Here is a 27,787-nt window from a genome sequence, read left to right on the forward strand (position 1 = left end):
GCTGTACCACGGAAACCTGCATCCATGGTTGCCATAACGATAAAGCCCCTCCCTTCCCCTTTTGTAAATGCGATCCTTTTAAAGGAGTGTCAGCCATGCTGTTTACTTTAATGATTCTTTTATTGTTAAGCACTTAACTGATTTAATAAGTGAATAATTTAATGATAACATAATTTAATAAACCTCATGAAACCCTGTCCAGGATAAGTGAGTAGAAGATCAATGGATAATTTAACGAAATCATTTTTATGTAATCTAATGGCACAGGAAAGAATTCCTATCATAACAGTATACTGATATTGTGGACTAAGTATGAAAAAAAATGTCCTGAGGCCATTTCAGATGTTGCATAAATATAGTTATTAATACACTAGATACTGGGAATTATATGAAGCATGTTGGATTTTTAAAGGGGATTAGCTAGCAAGTCTTGTTAGCATAAAACTGTGGGCATCATTAGGGACAAGCCAGATGGTCAGATCTGTGCGTGTGTGTGTGTGTGTGTGTGCATGTGTTTGGATTATGTTTATAATATGTTGTGGGGGACCAAATGTCCACCACAATGTGATAAAAAGCTGTTATTTTGACGTTGTAGGGACCATTTTTCAGGTGAAAATGTCAAAAGTCTCGTATTTTGATTGGTTACTTATGGTTAAGGTTAGGGCTGGATTAATGGATTAAGGTCATCATGATGGGATGAGAGTTTTCCCCATAGAAATGAATGGAGAGTCCCCACAAAGATATCATTACAAACGTATGTGTGTGTGTGCTTTTAAATCTGCAGACCTTTCACAGAACGATAGACCCAGGGATGTTTTCTACTGAATCCTGTTGAGATTTACTGCATCCACAGCTTGGTGAGCAGCCAGAAAATGCTTCGGCGTGTCCCAGCACACTCCAATTTCTGGATATAAATATATTGTCAATTTAGGTCAGCTTCGCTAAAGACGGTCACTTAAGATGATGCGGGGAGCTCTGAAAGCTGTCCGTGTCGTCAGTCGGTCCTGTAGAATCTCCGTCACGCATGTACAGCGCACAGCTGGCCGTCCCTCGTGCAGGATGACAAGTCAGCCTGTGCGAACCCACAGTCTTCCATCTGTGAGCATTGTGCAAAAAGCTACGTCAGAAAGAACCTAAACAGCGGTTAGCACGTGCTACTGAAAGGCGTCACATTCGAAGACTGCTTTAGGCTCTGCGAGTTGTGGTGTTAAAACTCTCCCCTCCTTAGACGAGGCCACAATCTGTACTAGCAGCTATGTGACAGCATCCAGTCGTACTCCCACACAAAACGATTGTACCAAGCCCCTTCAAATCCCACATCTTACTTGCGTTTTAAGTGCTAGTCGTGCTGGCTAATCCTTGCCGGCAACCGCAGTGCCATTTAATTTGAAACCTAGAGGCTTTTCCAGAGCTACTGGCCTGACCCTCCTACCCACAATTCCTCTGAGTCACAGCTCGCTCTGCGGGATTAGCAATCAGGCCTCTAGAGGGCAGCAGTGAGTCCGGTGGTCAGGGAAAAGGGTCCACATCTAATTGGTTACAGGTTGGGCTCTAAGGTGGTGCCACACCCCTGAGCTGTATTAGCTGGCTGAACCGTGAGAGGCATCAGGCTACTTGGGAATAAATCTCTCTAATAACGGAATCTGTCATCGATCTGAGTTGGGATCATGATCCGTAGGTTTGGATTAGCCCAGAATGAATAGTCCGTGAGTCTGAGACCTACAGCATTTTGGGCCACGTCTTCTCTCCGCGGATCGTCGCTTCTTCAAGCTTCAGCAGAAGCTCTCGTCAGACTCCGTAGCTCAGCACTCTTATTATAAAGCGGCAGACAGCTACCGACAGACATCCTGGATGCTGGAGGCTGTTGTGACCGTGAATAGTGGCTGAGCCCGTACCGGTGACACCAAGCCAAAACTTATACAAAGCCCAGGAATGGATGCTTCGTCTGGTTTCTGCTATCATCCGACTTTTAACAGCACGGTACGTCCCACGAATCTGCTTTTGAGGGAAGCTAGTAGGTGCTTTTGCTTTTAGTTTGATGTCGGAATTCCCCGACATTTCGATAAAGTTTTGGCTAAATTGTAGCATGGGAGTGACCACACAGGGGGTGGGCGTTGGGGGGGGTTAGGGTCTTACATGATTTAATAGAGAGCTTTGGCACAGTGAAGTGTCTGGTCCCCTGCCCCCCCCCAACCCCAACGGTGCTGCTCATATGAATAGGCAGCAGATGTTCCCTCTGTTTCCCTGTGTGGCTGAAGGTCTCCAGGACCAGCTCTCTGCACGCCCACCCTGCTGTGTCTGGAGCTCAGTGGATATCCTCTCGATATAAAACACCTATTTGCACTCCTTCCCTTCAGTTTTTATGATCTATCTCCATTCTGAGGGACTGAGGGTATTAATCCAGCACAATGCTGCCCCCTGAACAAACCACCCCAGGGATAATAGAACACATATCACACGTTCCCATTTGGAGAACACAGATAATATGACCATGCAAGAATTGTATTGTATAGGGCCAGCGGCTCTGTTATTGCTTTCAAAAAGCCCTAATGAAAATTCCAGTCACCAAAGTTCAGGGCTGGAAATCTCAGGTCCAGAAAGTAAAAATCCAGACCATGGTTTTGTTTCAACCACCGGGTTGAGTCACTCTGTCTGTGACTCATTATACTCAACTGGTTGGTTGTGACTAAATCACGGTCTGGATTTTTATTGCTTTCTGGACCTGAAATTTCCAGCTCTGCCAAAGACCTGTGAAGACAGAAAGCAAAGAAGATGAGGCCCCCACTTGCCGTGGGTGGGATTAGTTTGAGTCCGTCATTGGCTGGGTGGTTACTTTACTGCTTCTCATAAAATCACCGGGCAGTGATTGGACAGTAGCCATACACACTGTGGCTTTCAGAGCCCCATATCTCTCCTCAGTGATTTTAATTGTGAGATTTTAACTTTCCTTAACTCGCTTTTATGTGTGTTAAACACACATAGGCATATGTGTGTTAAAAAATGCACCCCCTACCCTAACCAGTTTGATCTGGTTCAGAGAAGGGGGCGCAAAGTGTGAATGTACCCCTATAAAGGTTATGTTGACCAGAAAATCTTTGAAACGTACCACGAGGGTGGCAGATGGATGGTTGTTCCCTGAGCTCATTAATAAAGTGAAATCACATACAAAGGCATCCATCTGTATTGTCATAAATTTCTACGACAATACACAGAGAAAAACATTGACTATACAGCGGTAATGATGTGCTCACCAGTATATAAAAAATGACCATATTTTACGAATCAATTAGCTAATTATAAAAAAAAATTACCCTTCCTATGAAGTAAGTTGCAAAAGCTGGAGTATATCGGTTTATAATTCGGTTTTAATGGTAAATATAATTGCCACGGCCAAGACATTTTCCCCGTTGCCTCTGAGAGCAACGACGCTCAATATTAACCACCGGGGTGCCTAAATTAGATTTCACCTCGCATTAGATGCGCTGATAAGGTCCCACAAAGCAGGCGAGTTCAAATATCCATAATTTTTCCAATGGAGACTGAGTCACTAATGAGCTCAGATGGTTACAATGCGCTGAAAAGAGAGACGCTAACGGCTTAAGTGCCGTCCCCGTGACCCAGAACGAGGGATTAACTATTTTAACGTCAGGTCACAACTTCACTTACCTACGTGGATCGGAAAGGTTTCGCTCAGACAACATTGCTTACGGTTAAATTTATATCCGTCCTCACTTCTGTCTTGGCAGCTTTTCACCTGGTTCTGTACAGCTGAGTATTGCCCCTGTGTGAGACCCAACAGCAGGACATGGATGGGGAAACCTACAGGTTTACAGCCACCCGTCCTCAATCCCCACAGCACCTGGCGTCCGGAGCAAACCCCTCTCATCTTGGGTCCCTTGTAATTTAACCCATAAGAAGGGCGGAGTTGGCGCCATTAAACTGGAACCGCAGGCGTACCTGATACACAGCTGGAAGAGAAAAGCCGTCCAGCCCGGCAGCGTCACACAAATACAGAAACCATGGATACACTTTCCCCTTTTTTAAAGCTGCCATTGAGATTATGGTGCCAAAGCGAAGACAATTGGGATGTGAATGCAGATCATTTGGCAGAGCCAGGAATGACGGCGGTCTGGACGGGGAATGAGTCAAGCCTTTCATGGCGGCACTAATCGGCGTCTGCAGCACCGGCGTCGCTGCTGCCGTCGAAGCCACCCTCTGCTCTGCCCATTCAGAAAACCCGCCGCCTCCTCCAACCCTAGTGGATTTGGAGGGGGGGGGGGGGCACGAGACTATAAACAGGGAGTCACTGTTGTTACAGTACGGCTTGGAAAGATATCTAAAATACACATATGTCCATTTGGACATATGCAAAGTAACAGCCAAGGGGAGCATTATAAAATGAAATGGGAAGTCAATCCAATCAGTGGCAGTGAAGCCTAATTAGATTAGAGTATTATAGGGCAGAGAGGGTCCCCAGGTGTGGGATTGAGGCTCATTACCGTACACCTGACCAATGAGGGAGGGGGGAATGGCTGCACCGTTTCCAAGGGTACGTGTCCCCATCTGTCACCTCTTTGTTTTCAGTTCAAATCTGACTCCCAGCCTGAAGGTATCTATCCTGGGTTTTCTTTTCTGTGACTGTCAAGCATTAACCTCCAAGCCGGAGAGGGTCACGTGCACGATCTGTTTGTCTCTGCTCCAGGCCGACCGCTCAGATATGGAGTAGATCGATCTCTTGATCGGGAGCCATCTCCACCCGCCGCCGATATATATAAACGTCTCGCAAAATCTGTGACAATGAAGATAGACGTTAACAATGAGTTATAGATTCCGAATTTGAGTTTTCACCGTTACCCACATTTCTCTTTCTCTTTACGAAACAGGGGGGAGTTTCCTGAAGCCGCATTAACGCTACGTCATTCGTAAGCAGAGGTGGAAAGTCCAGGTCCGGAAAGTACAAATCCAGACCAAAGTTTTGATTCAGCCGACCAGTTCAGTACTCTGTGACTGTGACTCTTTATGTGCAACTGGTCTGTTGAAACAAACCCTTGGTCTGAATTTGTACTTTCTGGGCCTGAACTTTCCACTTCTGTTCATAATCTGTATCTTTTAACCTTAGAGCTTAGGAACGACGCAGCGTTAAAAAGGCTTCGGGAAACCGGTCCCAGATCTTTACTACCTTTACTAATCAGACTATAATTTTATTAGCATTGTTATTCCTTATTTATACAGCTTCCAACACTCTAAAAAGACTGAGGTCGTTGATTTTGTTTTTGTTCCCACATATATTCAGGAATTAAACACTCAGTTATGCTAATGAAATAATTATTCCTCTGTTGTTTGAGAAGATCGCTACAACATGCTTTTCTTTATGCGTCTCTCTCGTGAATATTTATAAATGCTTCCCTCAGGCAGCCAGATATGGGCCGTTATCCTCCATACAAAACCGCGGTTTTAAATACCAGAACTTCATTGATCCCAAATGTATATGGGTCACGTCAGTTATGCATTCATAGACAGGACAGAGGACCATTGTTTTCACGTGTTTGCTGCAGAACAACTTATTCGAAAGCCATTTAGAACATAATTTTGACTGTTTGAACACAGCAGAACCCAACCTGCGCCTGACAATATTCGACTGTATAAAACCGCGATTCTGTTAACAATCATCTGCAAGAGATTTATTGGTCACCTAAAAGCATAATGACACTTCTTTTCCTCCTTCCTTCCTTCCCTCTCTCTCTCTCTCTCTCTCTCTCATCTACAGTTAATACTGGCTGTAAATTCTTAAAGACAAAGGAAACTCTCAGAATTCATGCTTGGCAGTGAACTGGAGGCTTTAATATCAATAATATAAGTAGCACAGGGGTAACTTAGCAACCAGAAGACTAGACGCACAGAAAAGCCATTCCTCCAGAGAGAGGAAATGAACTAAAGAGGACTAGAGGGTCTTATTTTACCGTCTGTTTTCGCCACGTCTACTACGGCTTGTGGGGGCTGGGCCTCCGGCGTTGTGCGGTGACTTCAGTAATTACTCCACTGAGCATTTGTCAACTTAGGTGTCAATCAAAAGTATCATTTAAACAGCTACAATGGGGACGCCAATCAACCAAATGAGGCAGCCAATAAATCGAAGGTGCTACAACGTAAAATACATGAGCTTGAAAGACGGGGCCTTTGATGGCGGCGCTGATGCTTGCAGGCAGACGTCAGCGTGACGTGAAGCTGCACGTGAGGTTTCCCATCAAACCGACCCCCCCCCTCCCTAGATTCCGTCCCATCAGCAGAAATGCTATGTGCATAAACAGCAGCAGTCAGGGACAGTGGGACAAGGCTGGAGGAAGTTGACAGGAAGCTTTTCATTTTCCTACCCTTTTTTTGGCTGCTGTCTCTTAATTAATGGACAGAAGCTGTAATTACACACAATTAAATTGTCTGACAGTCTCAACGAATTAGGCGAGGATCATTGAGGTTTCAGGCCGTTTCGGTAATGAATGCAAATGGCCTAAGGAAACAACAACAAGAATAATAAGAATAACAATGACAAAAACAAGAATAATAATAACAATAATAACAATAATAATAAATACGTCTGAAGCAGAAAGAGGAGTGAATCCCCTCGACGGCAGCCGGCTCCCTGCTCATCCCGACACGCACAAAGCCGCCTTTGACACGGCTTTGGCGCATTCGAGATCAGCCTGGGCGCATTTCTGCTGCATGGCTGCGGGCCGGAGGGCGCTGGCACCCCGACTTCCTCCGGATCCCAGAACAAGGCCCCTCACATGCTGCGGCACTCGGCCCCCGGCGGTCCGATGACTGTCAGGGGGGCGCTGAGCCATTGGCGCTAGCAAGAGGGGGCGACCAACACTCAATGGTGGCTTTCAGGGTCAAATCCGGCTGATTTGGGAGACGGTTCAAGGCAGAACTTTGTCTTATTATTGCTGCTGACATGCTGTTTCCATATTTACACTGATGTCGCGAGCTGGACCCTTTTATCCAGAGGAACATACAGCTCCGACTTCTTTGTGCAGCTGGATGTCCGATCGGCGCCGTTCGGATCGGATGGGTTACTCCCCCGCGGAGACCCGGCCCAGAATGAGAAGGGCTGATCGAAACCAACATCCACAAGCAGTCTCAAAGGAAGTGAGACGTGGGTGAGACCATGGAAGATGGCGTCATCCAGTGTGGGCTTTGCTGCAAGCATACAGTGAGCTGGAATTGTTAATTTTAGTAGCTGTGAGGATTCGACAGCAGAAGATGGACCTCCAGGTCTCCATCGCAGTTTAACACAGTGGTCTTTGGTCTAATCAGCGAGCGGCTCTCGCTCAATCACGGGATTTCAGTCCGGACGCCTCTACTCTCCGCACGTCGGCATGGTGTCTGCCATTACATAAACAGGCATTTCATTAAAACGGCCAACCCCATACAATCCGATTTCGCAGGCCAGTTAAACGGGGTAATCCACTTTTGGCCTTCGTACAGGACGTAACGGAATCGGAGTGGAGAAAAAAATTGAGTTACCATGCCACAAGGAGCACTGATGACATCAGTCATGGCCGTATGTGTCCTAATATGATTCAGAAAATCCGTAATAGTATTATTTCACCATTGCGCCTCACTTAAAAAACCACCCTGCCTCCTTGTAGTCTCTCTCCCAGTACCCAGTAACTTTTTCACATGTTTATCATACGTCACACGAGGTGATACTCATTCAAAGTATAGGGCTACTGACTGGAAGGTGATAAGGCGCTATATACGTCCTTTTGCTGACGACTGCCTTCATGTGTTTCAATTTCCATCCCAGCACTATGATCTTCTCAAAGGGTCTTTACTCTGAGGGGAAATGGGAGCCAAACTGGACAGGAAACGCACTACGGACGGTAAATCCCGTTTCGTGGACCTTAAAAAGGGTCAACGGGAAACACCAGAACAATAGTTACGGCCTCAGAAAGTGCTGCACTTGACTTACAGATATTAATGCCCGTGGGATGTTTTCCCACTTAAAACACCCCATTTTGCTGTAAAGTGGGAACTGGGGGATGTGGTTTGACAGATAAGTGCAGGTTAGAGTGCCAAGCAAAGAGCCGTGAGCTTTTAGCAAACAGACAGCGAGTGAAATTGTACTCTCCAATGGGAAGGACTGACGACCCTGACGCGACATTAGGCTTTGGGAGAAACGTGTCCATATCTACAGTCACGTCCATGTTGCTTCTGCAAGGAGCCAGTGTCAAGCTCAGAGAGAACCTGGACTGCTTGCTAGTGTCGGAAATCGCACATGTGCGTTAGCTACTCCGAAGCATTTGGTGGAGGCAAAAAAAAGTCTGAGTCATCGCTCAAAAACCGCGAGTTTACACAGGCACAATAACAGGTTTCAATTTGAATATATATATATATACACTGGGGCGGCATGGTGGCGCAGTGGTTAGCACTGTTGCCTCACACCTCTGGTACCTGGGTTCGAATCTCCGCCTGGGTCACATGTGTGTGGAGTTTGCATGTTCTCCCCATGTCGTCGTGGGGTTTCCTCCGGGTACTCCGGTTTCCCCCCACAGTCCAAAAACATGCTGAGGCTAATTGGAGTTGCTAAACTGCCCGTAGGTGTGCATGTGTGAGTGAATGGTGTGTGAGTGTGCCCTGCGATGGGCTGGCCCCCCATCCTGGGTTGTTCTCTGCCTCGTGCCCATTGCTTCCGGGATAGGCTCCGGACCCCCGCGACCCAATAGGATAAGTGGTTTGGAAAATGGATGGATATATATATCAAATGCTTTGGCAGTCACAGATGGAAAGGGGCGGAAGTTCGTAAAGGAGTGTCAGCGAGGAAACTCTAGCCCCACCTTGTGGCAGGGGCCACAGCAGGCACAAACCCCCACCCTGCTTTTTGATCTTTGGTTCCAATTATGAAAAGAAACAGACGATAGGCTGACTGCCTGTATCTTCCACAGCAGCCCGACTGCATGTGTGTGAGTCTGTCTGTACCACATAAAGGCGGAGCATAACGTGGTACTCGTTCAGCAGTTAAAGGGTTCATTTAAAGCCAGCTTATTACCGACTCCTGTTTCAGCATTGCTGTAACCATGGCAACAAACTCCAGAGAAAAAAAAAAACAGGGACCCAAAAACAGGCTGCGCTTGATGCAAAACCCAGCCCATGCCGCTTCCCGTTTCTTTCTTTGTCCTTTGCAGATTATGCCTAATTAATAGCGATACTTCCACAAAAGAGTAATCAATGGCATGTACCCAGAGCCTGGTGACACAGCCACGCGATCGCTTTGCGATGGCTGCGGTGCGCAGGAGACAAGGGTGTAACGACACCTCTGCTGACTGCGTACGCACGCTTTTTGGGGAAACGGAAACAAAGCGACTCCCTTCAGCAGTCTGGTGGCGTCAGGCGATGCAGCGGCAAATGCAAATCCGCCCAGTGTAAACGAAGGAGAAACATTAATGAGTGTCGTGTAAAAAACGGGAAGAAAAGAAAAAAACACACGGAGCGCAGCGACATGACAAAGACGGGGTGCGGAGCTTATCTCCGGTCGCTGCCGCCTGTGTCCGCAGATAAGAGGCACCATCCTGACGATCTACACCCTGCCAAGACCTGCCAGGTTATGCGAGCGATGGCAGCAACCTCGTCCAGTGTCATGCCAAATTTTGTAACTATCCGGAACAAGCCAAAATATTTGCTTTACGGATTTCAAAGTAATTTATGTTTTCCATTCAAAATTTTTTCTATGGCATTGTGTTATACAATATATATTTTTTCACATATAAAGCAATGTTTTTCTAGACAATTGTGTGTTTCCGAAGGCCACTTAATATGATTCGCCCGAACACAGCGAGCAGGCAAACAGCATAAACCATGCAAATAAAGGTGTAATGTGTTTCAGTCACTCCGACATTACATTACAATGTCCTCTGGGCGCATACATCATGTAGTGGAAAATGTAGGCAGGGCAGATTGTCAGCGGTTCACAATACGCCGCTAAAGGAAGCCGTGAGCCAATATTGTACCAGTGATATTGAATTGTGTTGGTGTTTCTAGGCATCACTGAGAGGACCCCCTCCCCAGCACATGGGGGGATGTGGAACTACAAATGGAGTCCAGGCAAATGTTTGCTGGATGCATTTAGTCCTATCTCTCTGCTGCATTCTGTTGTATATAACGCCAGAAATGACCCGAAACGCCGGTGTGTCACCGCCGGTTCCACGTCCGGCGCGTCGCTCTATGCACAACCAGTGCATCCTGAAGGTGTCGCGGCGGTGACAGCTCACGCCCAGCCGTCACCGGTCCCTGCCGCGCCCTTTTCAGCGCATTTATATATCAGCCACGTCGCGGTTTAGAGATCATATCACAGCATAATGACATTAGCCGTTGTCCTCGACGCCCATTACCCCGTAGTGTGATAATGCAGTTTAAAACGCTCATTGAATGTGTGCAGATTTGGCGATCGCATAATACATAGCCCCGACTGAGCACAGACACGGTTCTGTATGTGAATATTAGATGGGCTGCGGGGTTGTTTGGTCCAACTGCGAAATGTTTTATCTGGACAATAAAGCCGCAAAAGCGACTGGCGTCAGACCAACAATGGAGAATATTCCTGTAGGCTATATGAGGAAATTATACGGGCGGCGACAACGATCACGAAGAAAATGCTTATTCGAATTATAGCGATGAAGCCGATTTTTTTGTAACTGTTATCCTGAGTCCAGGTCATCTGTGGGCGTAGTCTGAAGAAAGCAATGTAAATCATTCTTGCAGGCTACACAGCAATAACGGCTGAGAAATCGAGTTTGCAGATACGGTCAAGTATGAGTGGTGATGGGAAATCATTTTTGTCACATTATTGGCACACATTATTTATTGTGGTGCAGGTAAAATAATCCGGGTACAGAGCTTTGAATCGGCTGAATAAGGAAAAATAATCACTGTTAAAGAATATATCGCTGCACATCTGTTTTAAAAATATCATTTCTGTATTTTAACTGTTCTGTATGGGATGGGGCAAACCATTTTATGAGGGAAAATAATTTTGCAGCGCACTGGCAGACGGGCTGACCTTGCGTTCTGCATTTCACGCTCCATAATATCAATGCTGTTGATTTATTACTAATTATGGCGATCTTACAAATATTTCCAAACGGCATGGGTGTTTCGCCGTAATATGTCCAGAGCCTGGGGCGCAGCAGGGGCGTGGGTATCCTGATAGATTCAGGGTGTCCAGCACTTTACAGGGGGCCTTTGTGGTAAGGGGAGGGAATACGGTCACATTTTGTATGGGGCCCAGAATTTACAGCTACGCCCCTGTTCGGAGCTAACAAATGTGAGTCTGCCACCCACGCTTCTTTATTCGCAGTATTCTGCTTCGACTTTAAGCCACTGAACCATAATGTCGATTTGAAGAAAACCTCGAACCCGCAGGCAGCTTTTTAACATCGGCCACATAACCGCGTCCCGGGTATAGTCAGACGTCCTGTGGTCGAACTAAACAACATGCAGGGATTTCTTTTTCGTTGGGTTGTAGGACATCGCACAAACACCACAATCGTTGTTGGGATTATCAAAGGCCTCATACACAAGGAGGAAATTCAAGGAGGAGCACCGCCCACGCAGCAGAGACATTCGGACCTCGTGATTTCTCACATATATTATCGGGCACTAGACAGAAAATAATTATTCCATAGCACAGGACATCGTGACAATGCACAGTCCACTGTTAGTTATGCGTATTTTTAGATACACTAAAATACCCACAAATCATATAGCCTATAATCCGGTAGTCAATGTTTTCTTTTTAAAAAATTCTCTATTTATTAAACCGACAGGTTTCTGGTCATTCCGGATCTCCTCGGCGTATCTCGCTGACTGTTTATTTTAAGACAGATATAGGCCTACCTGTGGGTATGACTCATAATCTATAAACGCACAGTAGTTTTCATATATATATATTAACAGTAGTTTGTATTTAATAATATTCATGAGAGCAACACGTCATCAAATCGATTATTCTATTTTGTATATTTGTATAAGAAAGCACATTTTGTACGCACTTCAGAAGCTGTGCGTCACCTGAGACAACTGTTGCTTACGTTGAAATTGTTAATGTGGCTTTTGCGTCTGTTTGTGTAAGCTAGGCAGGGATACATAAGGAGAAGAGGGTGAGCTGTAGAATCTGCGGCTCCTGTAACAGCTTTTGACAGAAGTGCCAAGCTGAAAGCGCGCAGGATTTCTTCCGTATCCCTATTTGAAATAGTTTGGGGGACATGGCAGTCGGGTGCTACTGGAAGTCATTCAAGCTTCCTGCGCACATTCCTGCCTGCAGACAAAACCAGTCTCAGAGCGAAGGGCTGGTGTCAGCCAAAAGCTGCGAGGGGGAAAAAAGCTGCTGTGCTGATCCAGAAGGTAAACAACAGGGTTTTAACCATCCTGCCTTAACACTAGATTTACCGAGTTTTTATTCTCTGCTGAGAGTCCCAAGGTGTTTGTCACCCCTGCTGTGATTTTCGCAGGTCTTCAGCCCCATCCTCCTCCTGCTTTTGTTGTGCAAACACACCCATTACCTGTGAGGCCTGGCGCATTTGCATTTTTTACTCAGAGTAGCTCAAATCCAAGGCAGGCTAAACCTCTGTGTGTGACATGGAAACCTTCACAAAAGTCTGCCATATCTATACCAAATATCCCACACGCTGACTGACCTGCAAATATGAAAGACGCACATTCACAAAATATATGGAAACACAAGTCTGTGTTATTTATAAAAAAATTGAGTGAAAATAGAATGAAAAGTTGCTAATAGAATGAAATGAATAAAATGAAAACATGCTAACACTTCAGTCTCCAATGCATGTTTGTATATAAATGTCATAAGCTGAGTGAAGTCATGGTCCATGGTTTTTGACATGCTCATACACATACAGAATAAAATGTCATTTCATTTTCATTGGCCATCACTGAATTATAACACCAAAAGTGAATTTTGTTTTTGTGTGATCTCTCCAGCTTTGCATGTTTGGCTGTTCACGTTAAAATTGATGTATCCGTGCCTCAGTTCCAGGTTCATCTCTTCGTCATCTTTCTGCCTTTTGTCTCAGTGGTTACTGTCCCACACAGTCTGTCTATCTTTCAAAGTCTGTGTTTGCAGCGTTTGAAAACCCAGTGACCATCATCCCTGTATTTGGCAATGGAGTTCCTTGGCTAGAAGAATCGGAAACAATCTTCTTTTTCCTTTCCACCCTGTAGATGCTTTGTACAGAACGTAGGCATTCACGGCCACCAAGTCCAGCATGTTGTAGAACACAGCTACTGGCCACTTGCTTGTTGCTGCTCGTACTGAATACATGCGCGCCATTCTAAACACTGACGTGGAGAATTCCTCTCCCTGTGCAGTGTCCTTTGCCAATGGAGGAAGTTCACGGCAAACGTTATTCACCATGCCCAGTAAAGTGAAGCAGTCTGTGTGACAGTGACAGTGAGGTGAAGAAATTGTCCATTGTGACATTTCTCCCGTCATCCAGAAATGACTCCATCAGACTCATGACCACGTTCTCTGCCAGCCTTCACCAAGAACTGTGCTGAAAGTTTCACTCCAGGAGAACACATGAACATAGATGTACAGCTGTTCTCGACCAAGGTTCATTGTCCATGCAGTATATTTACATTTACATTTACAGGATTTGGCAGACGCCCTTAGCCAGAGCGACTTACATAAGTGCTTTGAGACTCTGCAATGAATTTCCGATGCTAGCTCAATAAGGACCCCAGCTACGAATACTATCTCTGAGAACGCCATTGAGTAGTGCAGAATTTTTATTTTATTTAATTTTTTTAAAACACACACCAGAAAAAGAGTCGAGTAAGAATATAGAAGTTCTACGTCAGGTATTTCTGAAAAAGAAAAGTTTTGAGTCGTCGCTTGAAGACATTCAAGGATTCAGCTGTTCGGACATCTAGGGGGAGTTCATTCCATCAATTAGGTGCCAGGACAGAGAAGAGCCGAGATGCGTGTCTTCCTTGTGCCTTGAGGGGAGGTGGGACCAGTCGAGCAGTGCTGGAGGATCGGAGAGATCGTGGTGCAGAGCGGGGTGTGATGAGGTCCTTTAGGTAGGATGGTGCCAGAGAATTTTTGGCTTTGTATGCGAGCATCAGTGTTTTGAATCTGATGCGTGCAGCTACAGGAATCCAGTGGAGGGAGCGCAGCAAAGGAGTGGTGTGGGAGAACTTGGGAAGGATGAAAACAAGACGAGCAGCTGCATTCTGAATCAGTTGGAGGGGACGGATGGCGCTCAGTGGTAAACCCGCTAGAAGCGAGTTGCAGTAGTCAAGGCGTGAGATGACGAGGGACTGGACGAGTATCTGGGTAGCCTGGGTGGAAAGAAATGGACGTATCCTCCTGATGTTAAAGAGGAGAAACCGACAAGAGCGAGAAAGACTGGTGATATGTGAGGAAAATGACAACCGATCATCTATGGTAACTCCAAGGTTTCTAGCAGAAACCGAAGGATGGATCAGGGAGTTGTCAAAGGAGATCGCAAGGTCCTGGAGGGGGGATGAGTCAGCCGGGATGTAAAGCAACTCAGTTTTACTAGTTTTGAGTTTTAGCTGGTGAGTGGTCATCCAAGATGAGATGTCTGCCAAGCATGTAGAGATCTTAGTGGAGACATGAGTGTCTGAGGGAGGGAAGGAGAGGATGAGTTGAGTGTCATCGGCATAGCAGTGGTAGGAGAAGCCATGTGAGGATATAACTTCGCCAAGAGATTTAGTGTAGAGGGAGAATAGGAGAGGGCCAAGAACCGAGCCCTGAGGGACACCGGTGGAAAGACAACGTGGAGTAGATGTGGATCCATTCCATGTCACTTGGTATATCGCATCCAAGCCGGACAAATTTGGGATCAAGTTCTGGATGGCCACGGATTTGGAGACCAAATACGTCTGCAACGTGTCCCCTAACTTGGGAAAGGACCCCAGTCACCAGAAAAGGGAGAGGCTGGCAGAGAACATGGTCATGAGTCTGATGGAGCCATTTCTGGATGACGGGAGAAATGTCACAACGGACAATTTCTTCACCTCACTGGCACTGTCACACAGACTGCTTCAGCGCAAAACAACACTACTGAGTACAGGGAATAAAGTTTGGTATGAACTTCCTCCAATTTCAAAGGACACTGCACAGCAAGAGGAATTCTCCGCGTCAGTGCTTAGAAGTGGCAGTGTCTCCTTGACAATTTATGCACCTAAAAAAACAAGATTGTGTGTGTTCTGAGTTCCTTGGACCAAGATGTGGCGATCTGTGAAGGCGGAAAGAGGAAACCCAACACGATAACAGACTATAACCACATGAAGGTATGTGAATGTGTGTATAATTTTACATCAGTGCTACAATGTTTTCTGATATGTACTATACAGGCCTATATAGAAAGAAGGTAGAAAAAAAGCAAATACACTCATGACTCTCTCTCTCTCTGCTGTTATAGTGTGGTGTAAATGTGTTGGACCAAATGGCGCACATGTATTCCGTAAGAGCAGCAACATGCAGGTGGCCAGTAGCTGTATTTTACAACATGCTGGACCTGGTGGTGGCAAATTCCTACGTTCTGTACAAGGCATGTACAGGGTGGGAAGGCAAAAGAAGATTATTTTTGAGTCATCTAGCCAAGGAACTCCATTGCCAATTTATGCCACAAAAGGCTATGGGGACAGAGGAAGGCTGCTGCTGTGCCAGGACTTGTATGGACAACTCAGTGTCAGGTACAGGAGAACTGCAACAGAAACCGCAGCAGGTTTACCAGTGCAAAGTGTTACAAATTCACTTGCGCCAAATGCAGGGATGATGGTCACTGGGTCTGCAAACACTGCAAAGTTTGAAACACTCAATTTTTTTTATAAATAAAACAGACTTGTGCTTCCATATATTTTGTGAATGTGTGTCTTTCATATTTGCAGGTCAGTCAGCATGTGGGATATTTGGTATAGATATGGCAGACTTTTGTGAAGGTTTCCATGTCACACACAGAGGTTTAGCCTGCCTTGGATTTTAGCTGCTCTGAGTAAAAAAATGCAAATGTGCCAGGCCTCACAGGTAATGGGTGTGTTTGCACAACAAAAGCAGGAGGACAATGGCCCAAGAAACTCTCAGCAGGGATGCTAGTAGGTGTTAGGCCCAGGGAATTTACGCAAATTTGCGTAGATTTGGCAGTTCTAGTGTTAATAATGCCCTGTTTGAAGCGGAACGGCAACTGCTACTGCGTCAATCAAAGCTCTTACCACTGTGTGATTGTGTAAACTGAAAATATATCATTTAAATTGCTATCGTTATAGACTTAATAAAAGTTTTACTTTCCCTGCCGAGGACCCGCTACTCCAGACCACCTGCTCTCTCGCGAAAACACGTTCTTAATACTTTCCCTAACAAATCACAGTAACTGATCGTGACTTACCCATTGGAAGTTACCAAGCCCCGGGTCGTGTTGATTGAACTTTCTGACGATCTTTAGTCCACGGCAGTAACTTGTTGAGAGTTTTCTGAAGCTGAAGTTCGTGCGGGTCGCGGGCAGCATTCGGGGTTGGGGAGGGGGGACAAGGGGCGTCACAGCCGAGCAGCGGGCGGAGTCCTTATTTGCAAGGAATCACTGCAGATCAATGGGGGATTGTGCGGTCGAATTAATGACTGCAGGGGGAACTTAAGAAAGCTGTCACGAACTATGCAAAACCATGCGGATAGCGACATTTTTGAAGGAAACACCATTTTGTGATTTTTTGTGATGTATGACACAAAAGGGAATATTTAGCCTGAACAAAAATAGCACATAATTCTTTAATAATTTCATGTATTGGCTAAAAATTAACTGGAAAGACGCTATTTTATATAATGAAACGCTGCACGAAGAAGTACACTCAGAATCTCTCCCTGGAAATCTGTGTCACGTAATATTATTAATCAATTCATGTGCCATTTAAAATAAACATGTTTTTTTTCCAACAAATATCTTCCGTTATGTTGATTCATATGGGGGAACATGCATATTGCTTCCTAAATGGTCCCGACTCCGCGCCTAGGTAATGCTTACGTCGTGCCTGGGTTTGGCTTTAAATTAAGGCATTCGGGGGTTCAGTTGTACTTATAGTCTATATGAGAGCTGAAGCACGACAGTGAGTATTGAATACAAGGGCGTAACTTTAGCTGGAACATTGGGGGGTTGAGGTCTCCACCCATTACGGGGGAAACATGATTATTGAGGGGGTTATATTACCTGGTTTTGATTTATTGGGGAGGGGGGCTACAACCCCCCACCCCCTAGTAATTTACGCCCATGATTGAATATCAGAGAATCTTTTAGTTACCGAAAGCGGAAACGGCGTGATTCGGCCGGATTACACGCCACCGGTGTTTATTGGCATCATCGCTGCTTTTTCTCTGGACAAATTTTTGAACGACGGGGGCGACAGAATAGCAAACATGGCAGCGGTAGGGAACTTGCAATGCCTAAAATCTATGATAATTATACATATACATTATTCCCAACAATACAATCCCATTAAAGATCAAGCAGTCGTATTCAATTTGAAATAAACATAGAGGCCTAACAAAGCATACTGTCCTCACGCCTGTCACATCAATGACAGCGTCTTTTTTCAGTTTTTGACGCTTGTTTCGTTAGCTCTAGCTATGCAACGAGTCATACATTTTAATGAGATGGGTTACACAGATTTTCTCTCCTTTTATAGGCCTACACCAAAATAATTAAAGCGACTGGTCAACCATTAATCGCTGTTTCAATATGATTATTATTATTATTTTCACCATTATTGGTTATTTGCTCCATTATTAGGCCTATAAATCTGTGTAGGTATAATGCACACAATGTTCGCGGTCGTTTGATGTCCTCTTAACTAAGCGTTAGGTTAAAAAATGTATTTATGTTTACATGGGTATTAATCCCATGGGTAAACCACAGCTGTTGTACCGCTTTCCACTCTGAATATCGGTGAACACACCCTTTCTTTGGTACTGTGTTATTAAAAAAAACATTAACAGTGGCACTAGCGCCACCTGAAGGCTATATAAACAATGCCGACGTAATTATCTAGATATAGCGCGGGAATGGTGCTAATCGATACATAAAAATAAAAAATATCAAATATATAAAACCTTATTAAATACACACTTATGAGGTAATATTTGTACCCTTTATCTATGTGGGCCTACTGCATGATGCACGTTTCAAAGAAAATTCAGGAATACACGGTGAATGCACGCTTAAGAATGTGACATTACCGATTTTAAAAAATATATTACATGTAGCTATTTTTCTAGTGGTCGGAGAGGGTTGCTAGCTTGTATGTTTCTTGCGTGTTTATGTCTCCGTGTGTCGTTGACCGTCGGAGTGATTTGCACAGCCAGGTTATTTGCATGTGATCTAATAATGCATTATTGTTACACGTTACGTAACGCACGTCTCATTTAGAACTGATTATGGGGTGGATGGATGTAAAATGACAACAATATTTTCATGTTATTTTTTGATGTATTTAATATCCGTCCCTCCATTTTCGTACATTTATAGCCGTTTACATTCATCGGCACGTGACGTGTTATTTATCATTGTTCTGAACAATCCAGTAAAATCGGTTTAACGGGACTACAAATTCGCGTAGACATCGCGCCCAGGAGCCTCCCACGTTCGCAATTCAAAGGGACTGACCCTCCAATCTGTCGTAGGCCGAGTGATAATCATGTTTGATTGACGTGCCGACAATCCAATGATCGTTAGGAAACACTGACACGGTAACGAAGGCAGTGATAGCGCTCGGCCAATGGCTGCCGCTCTACTGAAGCAGCCTTAACTGGCTCCTGTAGCTACATGAATTTCTGATCGGTAATACACCTAATTTCAGCACCACGTCGCTCTCCAGTGACAGCACCAGACAAGGTGAGTATATTAACAAAAAATCAAAACATAGACCTAGTGAATGACTCTTAAGTAATCGGTTGCGTCTGTCCGAATCCCCCGACTTGACATATGAATGTTTGTTCAGATGTAATTCTGTTGAGATTTAATACCCTGATGATATTAATGCACGCATGTAATGCAGCTTTCGTAAACAAACTGGCTAAATGACAGCCAGTGTGGGGGCACTGGACTCAAGTTACAGGGCGGCAGACTACGTGATTAAAGACGACGTTGTCATAAGACAGCCTGTGTCCATGTGGACCGGTGCCTGGATGGGTGCAAGTCTGCATGTCAAAATGCCTGCCGCTTCCGCGCAACTTCTTTAGATGAGTGCAGGCGGCTTTGCGCGGTTTGCACTGCTTACAGCAATGCCCGATAAATCATATTGCCTACATATTGTCCGGAAGTATGAGGAGACATGGTAACAGCAGCCGGTAAAAATGTGCACTTATGGGCTGAACTAGACTCTCACAGCTGACCGAAACGGGTGAACATAAATGACCAGGTATTAAGCGGAACTTTGGCACCTGTGGATTTGTTTCTACGCGCTGACATGCCGCACAGCCCCATAGATTTGTCGCGGATGATGCTCTCGAAGGAGCCCAGACGCTTGGGGTCGCTGGCGCGGCTGGGTCGCGGTGAAACACAGCGCGCCCTCGGGGACAATGACGATGAAGTTAAATGCAGTTAAACGAAGACGCAGGGGCCGTATTCGGATTCATTAAGTGGAACTGTGCCATTCGGGAAAGGCTGTAAAGTCCATTTAACCAAAAACAAAAAGCCAATTTAACAAATAGAGCCATTTATATTTTATAAGTTTAAAAGTATATGAAAACAATACTTAAATGCTCTTGAAAATTAAACCAGAAGACAGAAGATAGGGTGTAATACGGGCATTTAAAAACAACCAAAGGTATAGATAAAATAAAGATGGGAAGAAATCAATTTAAAAAAATAAAGAAAACATTTATGTTAACATACTATATATTAGCGTATAGTTGAGCAGTGCAGAAAGAAACGTTTCCTTCGGATGACATTACTAACTTTTTGGATGCGATGGTGGTGCTTCTTTGCCAAAGTAGTTGTCAGGCGTTGAGTCGGAAGGAGGCCTGTGTTTCCCGCCCCGCTGTAGTGAAGTATGTCCACATTATTGCGTAGTAAAGCCGAGGACACGCCGGTGCATCTTACAGTTAATCGTCCCTTAGTCAAAATTCCAGTAATCTCTTATTTTTAGTTATTCCTGTTTAGTTAGTTTATAAACATTTTGATCAAGTGTTTATTCGACCGATTATTGTTATCGTGAAATGTAGTTCAATAGTGCTTTTCAGATCATTACTTGTATCTAATTGACTCATAATGGCTATAAAACCAGAGAATGTTCACGTACATCTACTAAGGGCTCTTTAGCGAGGCCGGATTAAGAGTACTAATTGTCCCTGGGCTTAAGCGCACATGACGTCACGTTAGAAGAAACGGAGATGTTTGGTGGCTCCGGAAATTCAGAAATGCATCTAACACACGGAAATTGCCACACAGGCTTTCCAGGTATTGCAATTTTATGGCTTATGGAGGGCTACTCTGTTGCATACCCCCCCCCATGATGTGGTGCCCCTGGGCTCATTCCCAAATTCCGATTTACTTAATGCCCTTTAATATCTATGAATGAAAATCAGTACTTATGGTTGTTAGAAGCTGCACTCCAAGCATTCCCTAAACACAACTGACACATCTGACAGTGTATGCACAGTGACATCTTTTTACAGGTTAAAGATCTAGAGTCCTGACCAGTTGTTTTGTGAAGTTCTGTCTAAGGAATAAGTATTTAACCTAGGTGATCTCACTTAAGATCAATAATAATATGAAAATGAATAACAACTATTATTAGGATGAAAGTGTAGCCTGTCATATTAATAATAACATGATTAAGCTCTTGGGTGAAACCATCTGTTTTACGGCTCATTACGACACGACAGGACTTGGTCTCCATGGTCACGGAGGTGACTGGGTGACATGTCGGTCCCCGCCCGCTTAGTCTCCCCATGCTTGAGTGGGTTGGGAGGTGGGAGTGTATCTCTGTGAGCCGGAGGTCAGTCCAGCCCTGAAGGGAAATGAGATTTACAGAATCCCCCGCAGACTCCTGTCATTTTCAATTGCGATCATCCTGCTCCGCTTGACCCGAGCAGCAGGTTCTGGAGGATTGCCGGACAGGCCGCTCCACACCCACCTCTCCCTGGCACACGTTTGCTCTCAGAGTTTTTTGCTGACATCTGTGACTTCCAGTGTGATAGGTGCTAAAGTTTTCAGTTTTGGCTGGGCTGTGATTCCGGGCTGTGGGTCGCCCGGTGAACCCTAGAGGGTAACACTCAAATCTCAGAAGGGCAATGCAAACCAACATTTCGTCCATGCAGAATAGTTAATCTGAAACTGCTGGTAATCTGTGTCTTCGCTTTGGTCTCTGATGAACAGCGTATCCTGTACCATCACCTAGTCTGATGTTAAGCTCAGATTAACAGTCCAAGATGTGGTACGATGCGCCTAAGAAGTACATGTAGTCCACTCTCAGCGGAATTAATGTGGCCTTAACCACAGTGAACCAACAGATGATACCTCATGAGGCCCATGAAAACATCTGGGGTGTTTGTGAAGTATACACTTCGGAGACCTTTAGCACGTGGCTGGGAGTGATTTCTTTATACGCTCATTGTTGAACATCGACCGCATGGCACGTGTGTTCCGCCGTCTGTGTGCTGAGCAGTGATCAGAGTTGACGTCCTGATGAAGGCATGCGTGACGTAGGGAAGTCCTCAGGTCTTGGTAGATGGGACCAATATAGGCCCCTCCCACAGCAGGTCCTGTGAAAACTCAGAAGAGTTATGGCCTAGAAGCTTCTGAGGCGAAAACCCTAGCAGGTCATCGGCGCCGCCCCTTTAAGCCCCAGAACATGGCTTCAGAAAATGAGCACCGGAAATAACACTGAAGACCTTCGCTAAACGAAAAAAGGGATAATGTTCTGATGAAAGGGAAACGCTCGAACAAAGACATACTGACGCGGGTGCGAGAAGCTTACACCTGTGAATACAGAACTGGCAATCCAAACAGTGGCATGTTTAGGTCTTGCTAAGTATACTGTCTGTATGAGGAAGAAGCCATTATTTCGTCCTCATCTGGCAGTTTCTTGAGGAGAGAGAATGAGAATTAAGCCTTTTTCGTTCCGTGTGGCTCCTCAAAATACCAGACCCCAAGCTTTCGGCTTGGTCGGCCTGGTCCTTCCCGTTGGACGATTGGATCTGCGAGAGAGATCCCGAGGGACCCGTTTGGAGCAGAGCTCATTCTTCATGTCTAGACACAGCACTGGATAGTGGTTGTGGGGGTGGGGGCGGGGTTGAGGGGGGGTTGGTGGCGTCCAGCGATTCAAAGGTGCAGGAGATCAAACGTGGCTTGTACGGATGAAACGAAAAGGCAGCCTGTCAGATGTAGCAGTGGCCGGTTAGAACAGAAGGAGTGTGGGAAAGTTTAGACGTGATTACGCAGCACTGGGTGTCTGTGGGGGTGTATGTGTGTGGGGGGGGGAGCGGTGCATGAATATGAATATTAGAAAAATGTGAGTAAATTATCCCTGATGTTAGCGAGCATTCAGGTCAGCACTGTGTCGTGTCTCGCTGCTGATGCGAGTCCCAAGTGACCGAAAGCGTGCTTTTATACCTCTGCTGTTTCTCGTCCGCCTGCGTAGTAATTGCGACCGCATTATTTCTCCCTGGCGTCGCCCGGCAGCGCATTGGAGGCCGTGGTATCAGATGAATCGTGTCGAGATGATGGCTCACGCTAAACGGCGCATCGCATTTGTGATGACGGCAGCGTGGCAGCAATGACCTATAATGAGCGAGATCACTTTTGGAGGGAAAGACGCGAGGTGCCCACGAGTCCCACGAGGAGAGTGGCTGGTGGATCGAGCAAGACCACAGCTCTGACCGTGGGGGCTGCGATCCGATAATTAGATGGATGGACAGGAACTGTTTCATAATGCTAGGCCCAGATTATCACAGGACGGATCCATTTATAATTCAAATCTGTCAAGAAATTACAGGTTTTTTTATGACGCTATCTTTCAGTTGTCATTATTGACTGTGAGGCAGCGTCAGATCGGGGCTGACGCTCAGTTAGTCAGACCTCCGACTGACCTTTTTGCTCAGGCACTTACAGAAGACACTCGAGATCTGTGACATCAGGCATGGGAAACAGGCCACCATGTTAAGGACAGAGGTGCCTTCTTGGTTTCATCTGTGCTTTAATTGACGCGGCGCAGGGCCGTACACGATCGCGTGCCTCCCGGATCCTGCCTGGCGTCGTCTCTGGAAACGGGTTCTGCGCCGTGTGGCCAGTGAATCAGCGGCAGATTCAAGACGGAGGTGCCGATTGGGAGAGGGTGAAAGTTGCCGTGACTACGCCTCGCGGGGACCCTGCTCCTCCGACACCACTCCCAGTCACTTCATCCTCGCCAAACCATGAGCTTCCATCCTCATCGCCTAGGAAACGGTGCTGAGTGCTTGTCTCCCCCCTCTCAGCACGTACACACACACACACACACACACACACACACTGTACATCCTCAGCCAGAGGTGGTGCTGTTTCCCAGCTGAAGACTGATGTCGGCGGGTGTCTGTCTGATGGCCTAAGTAGTCAAATACAGGTAGCCCCCCCCCCCCCCCCCCCCCCAGGCGAGTTATGTACAGCGCCCCCCGCCCCCTCCTAAAAAACAGTCTCATGACACGTTCTCCTGCAGTGGCACATAAATCTGACGGGAAGCTCAGAGTGATGTACATGGGGAGGGGGAATCTTCAGGTACGAGCCCGTTAACCCTGCCCTGGTGTCGCTGGGCCATATATGGTCGAAGGAAGTGGTGATTGTGTGAGCGGGTGTGGCTTATAATGAACTGTGGACACAGAGATATAAATAAAGCAAGGGATTTCACGCAGGCACCTTTAAGAAGCTGGACGGGGTTGCCGGGGAGGGGGGGGGGTGAAATACATCATTTAAATAGAGGCTTCTGCAGTTGCCTGGCTACTGACGGCACTGTTTGGTTGGTCCTGCCTGTTGCTTGTCTCTCGGTCTCCAACGGCAGCAGCGGATGGAGGGGCGGGGGGAGGGGGCGTCTCGCTCTCTCTCTGCTTTTAAGGGAGGCAACAAGCAGCACCAAAACCCAGGGGACCCAGAGATGGACATGGATGTTCTGGAGTGGGTCACCGCGGGTGACGTCGCTGGGAAGGTAGGCCGAGAGAGTGTTGCTCGGTGGTTCTGTTGGGTCAGCCGGCTGGGTCTGGGCCTGGTTCTGGGCTGTTGTGTCGAGCTCAGAGGCTGGTGGGGGAGGAGTCCGTGTGGGCTGAGTGGGTTTGTGTCAGGACACGGTGTGACCCGTCGGGCCGGAGGGCAGATGAGACCAGACTCGTTTGGCCCTTGCCAGTGAGTCACTGCTCTTGGTGTTCGGTAGGGGGGGGTCTCATTTTGCGTCACCCTGACATAGAGGCTCATGCTAAGCCCCCCCAGAGAAGCAAGTGCCTTTCCTCAGCACAAACCTCACGTTCATTACCAGCATATTTTAATAAGGACGAGCCGCCCTTAAGAGTGCAGGCAGCTTTTCCCTTTCGTTTTGTGTCATTTGGCTGATGATGTATATTTAGTAAATAACACTGAGTGTCAGAGCTCATCTGATTATTAACCATCTGCTCCTGCTGTTAACCGTTCCTCATTTTTCTCACAACAATCCCCTCAAGAAAAAAGGCCGTGGCCTGCGGAAGGAGAGCTGGACGATCTCTCACAACCTTGGCGGTCAGATCACGTTCCGATGGTATTTTTAAAGGAGCAGGCTTTCTTTTATTTCCTATCCCATCTTTCTGCGTGTGAAACCCCAGCAATGGGTTTTCAGAACAGTTACACACAAGGAATTATTTTCTTGAGCCTCCTTAGTCAAAAGCTGAGTACATTTATTACTGAAGCTTTCCAGTTGTAACACAGGCAAACACATGCGAACTATCATGTCCAGGTTAATTTGCATGAGGCCTGTGCTCCTTCAGTTCCAGACAATATGGGTGATTATGGAACAATCGCTGCTTTATATAGAGACATTACCGCATATACAATGCAACATTAATTGCTTATCTAGCGAATGTGTGTTGGGTTTTGGTTTGTCATGTGTCTCGTGTCCCATTATGAGCTGCCATCCCATCCAAGACCCTACCTTGAGCTGTGTGCTTCCCAGTATAGACTGACTGATGGGGAAATATTTCCAGAAAAAAACTAAGTTAACACCTTTGCTTCTAAGTGAATTAATTATGAAGAGCTCGTTGTCTTCACCTCGGTTTCTTAAACCCTAAACCAGATGCGGTCTTTTCTAAAAGTTGAGAAATTGCACAAGTAGTAGATCGGTTTGGATTTCCTATCTTGTGAAAAGTTACATGACTCTGAAATTCGTGAACAGCTACGAAAGCGGAACCAGCAGCTCAACAGAAACAAGATTCCCGACTAGCCTAAGAAATCATGTTTACTCCCTGGAACCACAACCACAGAAAAACTTTGAACTTCTGTTTCCAGGCATCCTCTTCACCAGTGACTAATGAGGTTTATCTGTGACGTTAGAGCAGAAAGTGATTGCATTGCAGCGCAAGCTCCTTGAAGCAAGACACAGTTAGCCCATGTTAGCCCAGACTAACGACTGTCAACGGCCGCCCATGTCCCCAGGTGAATATGCCGCAGGTGAAACAGGTGGGCCTGCTTGCCGCAGGCTGCCAACCCTGGAACAAGGATGTCTGCGCGGCCAGTGGGGACAGATTTGCATATTGCGCGACGCTTGCTATATATGTGTACCAGGTAAGGGTGCCTGTTAGGGACAAACAGAACGTTTTTTGCAAATCTGGTTGAACGAACAAGATGAGACAGCATTGTGTCTTTCACGTTCCCACGGTCACACTGAGGGCTCTCCAGCTCGATCACAGGTACAATGAGTTCAAGCTGAGAGCCATCATGTCCGAGCACAAGAAGACTATTACGGCCATATCGTGGTGCCCACACAACCCCGACGTCTTCGCCAGTGCCAGCGCTGACAACCTGCTCATCGTCTGGAACGTGCCAGAGCAGAAGGCAGTGACGAGGCTTGACAACACCAAAGGTGTGTGTGTGTGTGTGTGTGTGAGTGAGAGAGCGCTGGCACATTTGCCTGTGTCTTACGTTCCACAACATCCCACTGCCCAGGGATACCCGCTTCCCTGAGCTGGTGCTGGAACGCTGGGGATGCGGTCGCCTTCGTTTCCCACCGGGGCCCCCTTTACGTGTGGACCATCTCCGGGCCGGACGCTGGCGTTGTCGTGCACAAGGAGGCCCACAGCTTCCTCTCCGACATCTGCTTGTTCCGCTGGCACCCGCTGAAAAAGGGCAAAGTGGTGTTCGGGCACACAGATGGCAGCCTGTCCATTTTCCAGCCGGGTGAGGGACTGAAATGCGCAGCACCGCCTGCGCGATCTAGTGTGCAATTGCGCAACTTTAGGTTTCTCTCCCACGACACTTCAGTGGAAGCTGTAGTTACTGATGTACAGGAGTGTTTCTGTAAACAATAATTCTTCTGTTCACTGGCCTGGTATCTGTTAACCTCAGGAGATGTGGTGTACTCTCTGAAAAAAGGTAAAAGTTTGTACCTTTGCTTGTCACTGGGACTGTACTCTCAAGGCTTGGCTAATAGTACCCTTAGCTGTAGGTAATTGTACCTTTTAAGGTACAGAAGTGGACTCTGGGGAAATTTTCTGTACCATTGATGGTACATTAATGCTGTTTGTACCTTTGGGATGCTCCTCAGAGTCCATTTCTGTACCTTAAAAGGTACAATAACAAAGGTACAGCCACAGGGATAAGCAAAGGTATTAATTTTTACAGTTTTTTTCTGAGAGTGTGGGAAGAAGACCGTGAAAAGCTGATACCAAACCAGAATCATTAGATGATTAGATTAGGCTCATGAAAACTTAAAATCCTGCTTATAGACACTGATGCTGGTTTTGGGATGGTCTGGGAATGCACTGAAATTCCTTGTAAAATCTGGAACACATGAAGCCGATATTTGGCTTCCAAGCAATCCAGCTGTCGGAGTCAGTGGCTGCCTGTTGGGCCAGTGTCTGCGTGACAGGGTTGGTCCCGGTCGGCGCTGTTTTGGCCTATTTAGCATGTTGAACTCACCTTCAAGGCTAGTTGGTGAAACTGAGCTCTCTGACTGGGTTGTATGTTAGCCGTCACTCTGTAGCCATTCCGGTGTGTTTCAGCTCAAATCAATGGAAGCTGACGGGAACCGATTATTCGTCAGCCAGCTAGTTTTTTTTTACTGTCGGTTTAGTGTGCCCCCAGCATGAAAGTTTATCCTCAAAAAGGGGGTGGGAGAAGACGCACCACTTCACTGCAGAAGTTGCAGTAATCCGTTATCCATAGTTAATTAGTGCAACACGCGCTAGTAGCATTTCGCTTTATTTTTGTTTGGTTTCATTTGCTTTCGTTTGCTTCGATTTGATCCTGCAGGATCCAAAAACCAGAAGCATGTCCTGCGGCCAGAGTCACTAGAGGGCAGCGATGAGGAGGACCCAGTGACGGCGCTGGAGTGGGACCCACTCTCCACCGATTACCTGCTGGTGGCCAACCTGCACAATGGCATCCGATTGGTTGATTCAGAGTCGCTGACCTGCATCACTACCTTCTGCCTTCCCAGCTCCGCTGCCTCTGTGCAGTGCTTGGCCTGGGTGCCCAGCGCCCCTGGCATGTTCATCACGGGGGGTAGGTGCTGCTGCAAGGCTTCTTATAACTCTACACCGGAAGTCTCT

At 46.4% G+C, this 27,787-nt stretch overlaps 2 protein-coding genes across 4 annotated transcripts in view; one reads left to right on the top strand and one right to left on the bottom strand.

Moving 5' to 3' along the window:
• gpm6ab (glycoprotein M6Ab) overlaps nt 1-16,563 on the bottom strand; it is a 43,551-nt gene extending 26,988 nt beyond the window's left edge. The window contains exon 1 of the mRNA XM_048996272.1: nt 16,428-16,563. Within this exon, the coding sequence (XP_048852229.1) occupies nt 16,428-16,431 (4 nt within the window). The 5' untranslated portion in view covers nt 16,432-16,563. The remainder of the gene's footprint in view (nt 1-16,427) is intronic.
• A 2,224-nt stretch (nt 16,564-18,787) lies between these two features.
• The window catches only part of wdr17 (WD repeat domain 17), a 30,120-nt gene continuing 21,120 nt past the window's right edge, over nt 18,788-27,787 (top strand). For 2 of the 3 annotated variants that reach the window (XM_048996534.1, XM_048996535.1), the window contains exons 1-5: nt 24,091-24,204; nt 25,674-25,802; nt 25,917-26,100; nt 26,184-26,414; nt 27,489-27,740. In XM_048996534.1, coding sequence (XP_048852491.1) covers nt 24,154-24,204; nt 25,674-25,802; nt 25,917-26,100; nt 26,184-26,414; nt 27,489-27,740 — 847 coding nt within the window. In that variant the 5' untranslated portion in view covers nt 24,091-24,153. Of the gene's footprint in view, nt 18,921-24,090; nt 24,205-25,673; nt 25,803-25,916; nt 26,101-26,183; nt 26,415-27,488; nt 27,741-27,787 lie in introns of those variants that run through there. The other variant, XM_048996536.1, reaches the window with a different exon arrangement.

Source organism: Brienomyrus brachyistius, chromosome 25 (genome assembly GCF_023856365.1).
Source record: "Brienomyrus brachyistius isolate T26 chromosome 25, BBRACH_0.4, whole genome shotgun sequence".
Classification (NCBI taxonomy): domain Eukaryota; kingdom Metazoa; phylum Chordata; class Actinopteri; order Osteoglossiformes; family Mormyridae; genus Brienomyrus; species Brienomyrus brachyistius.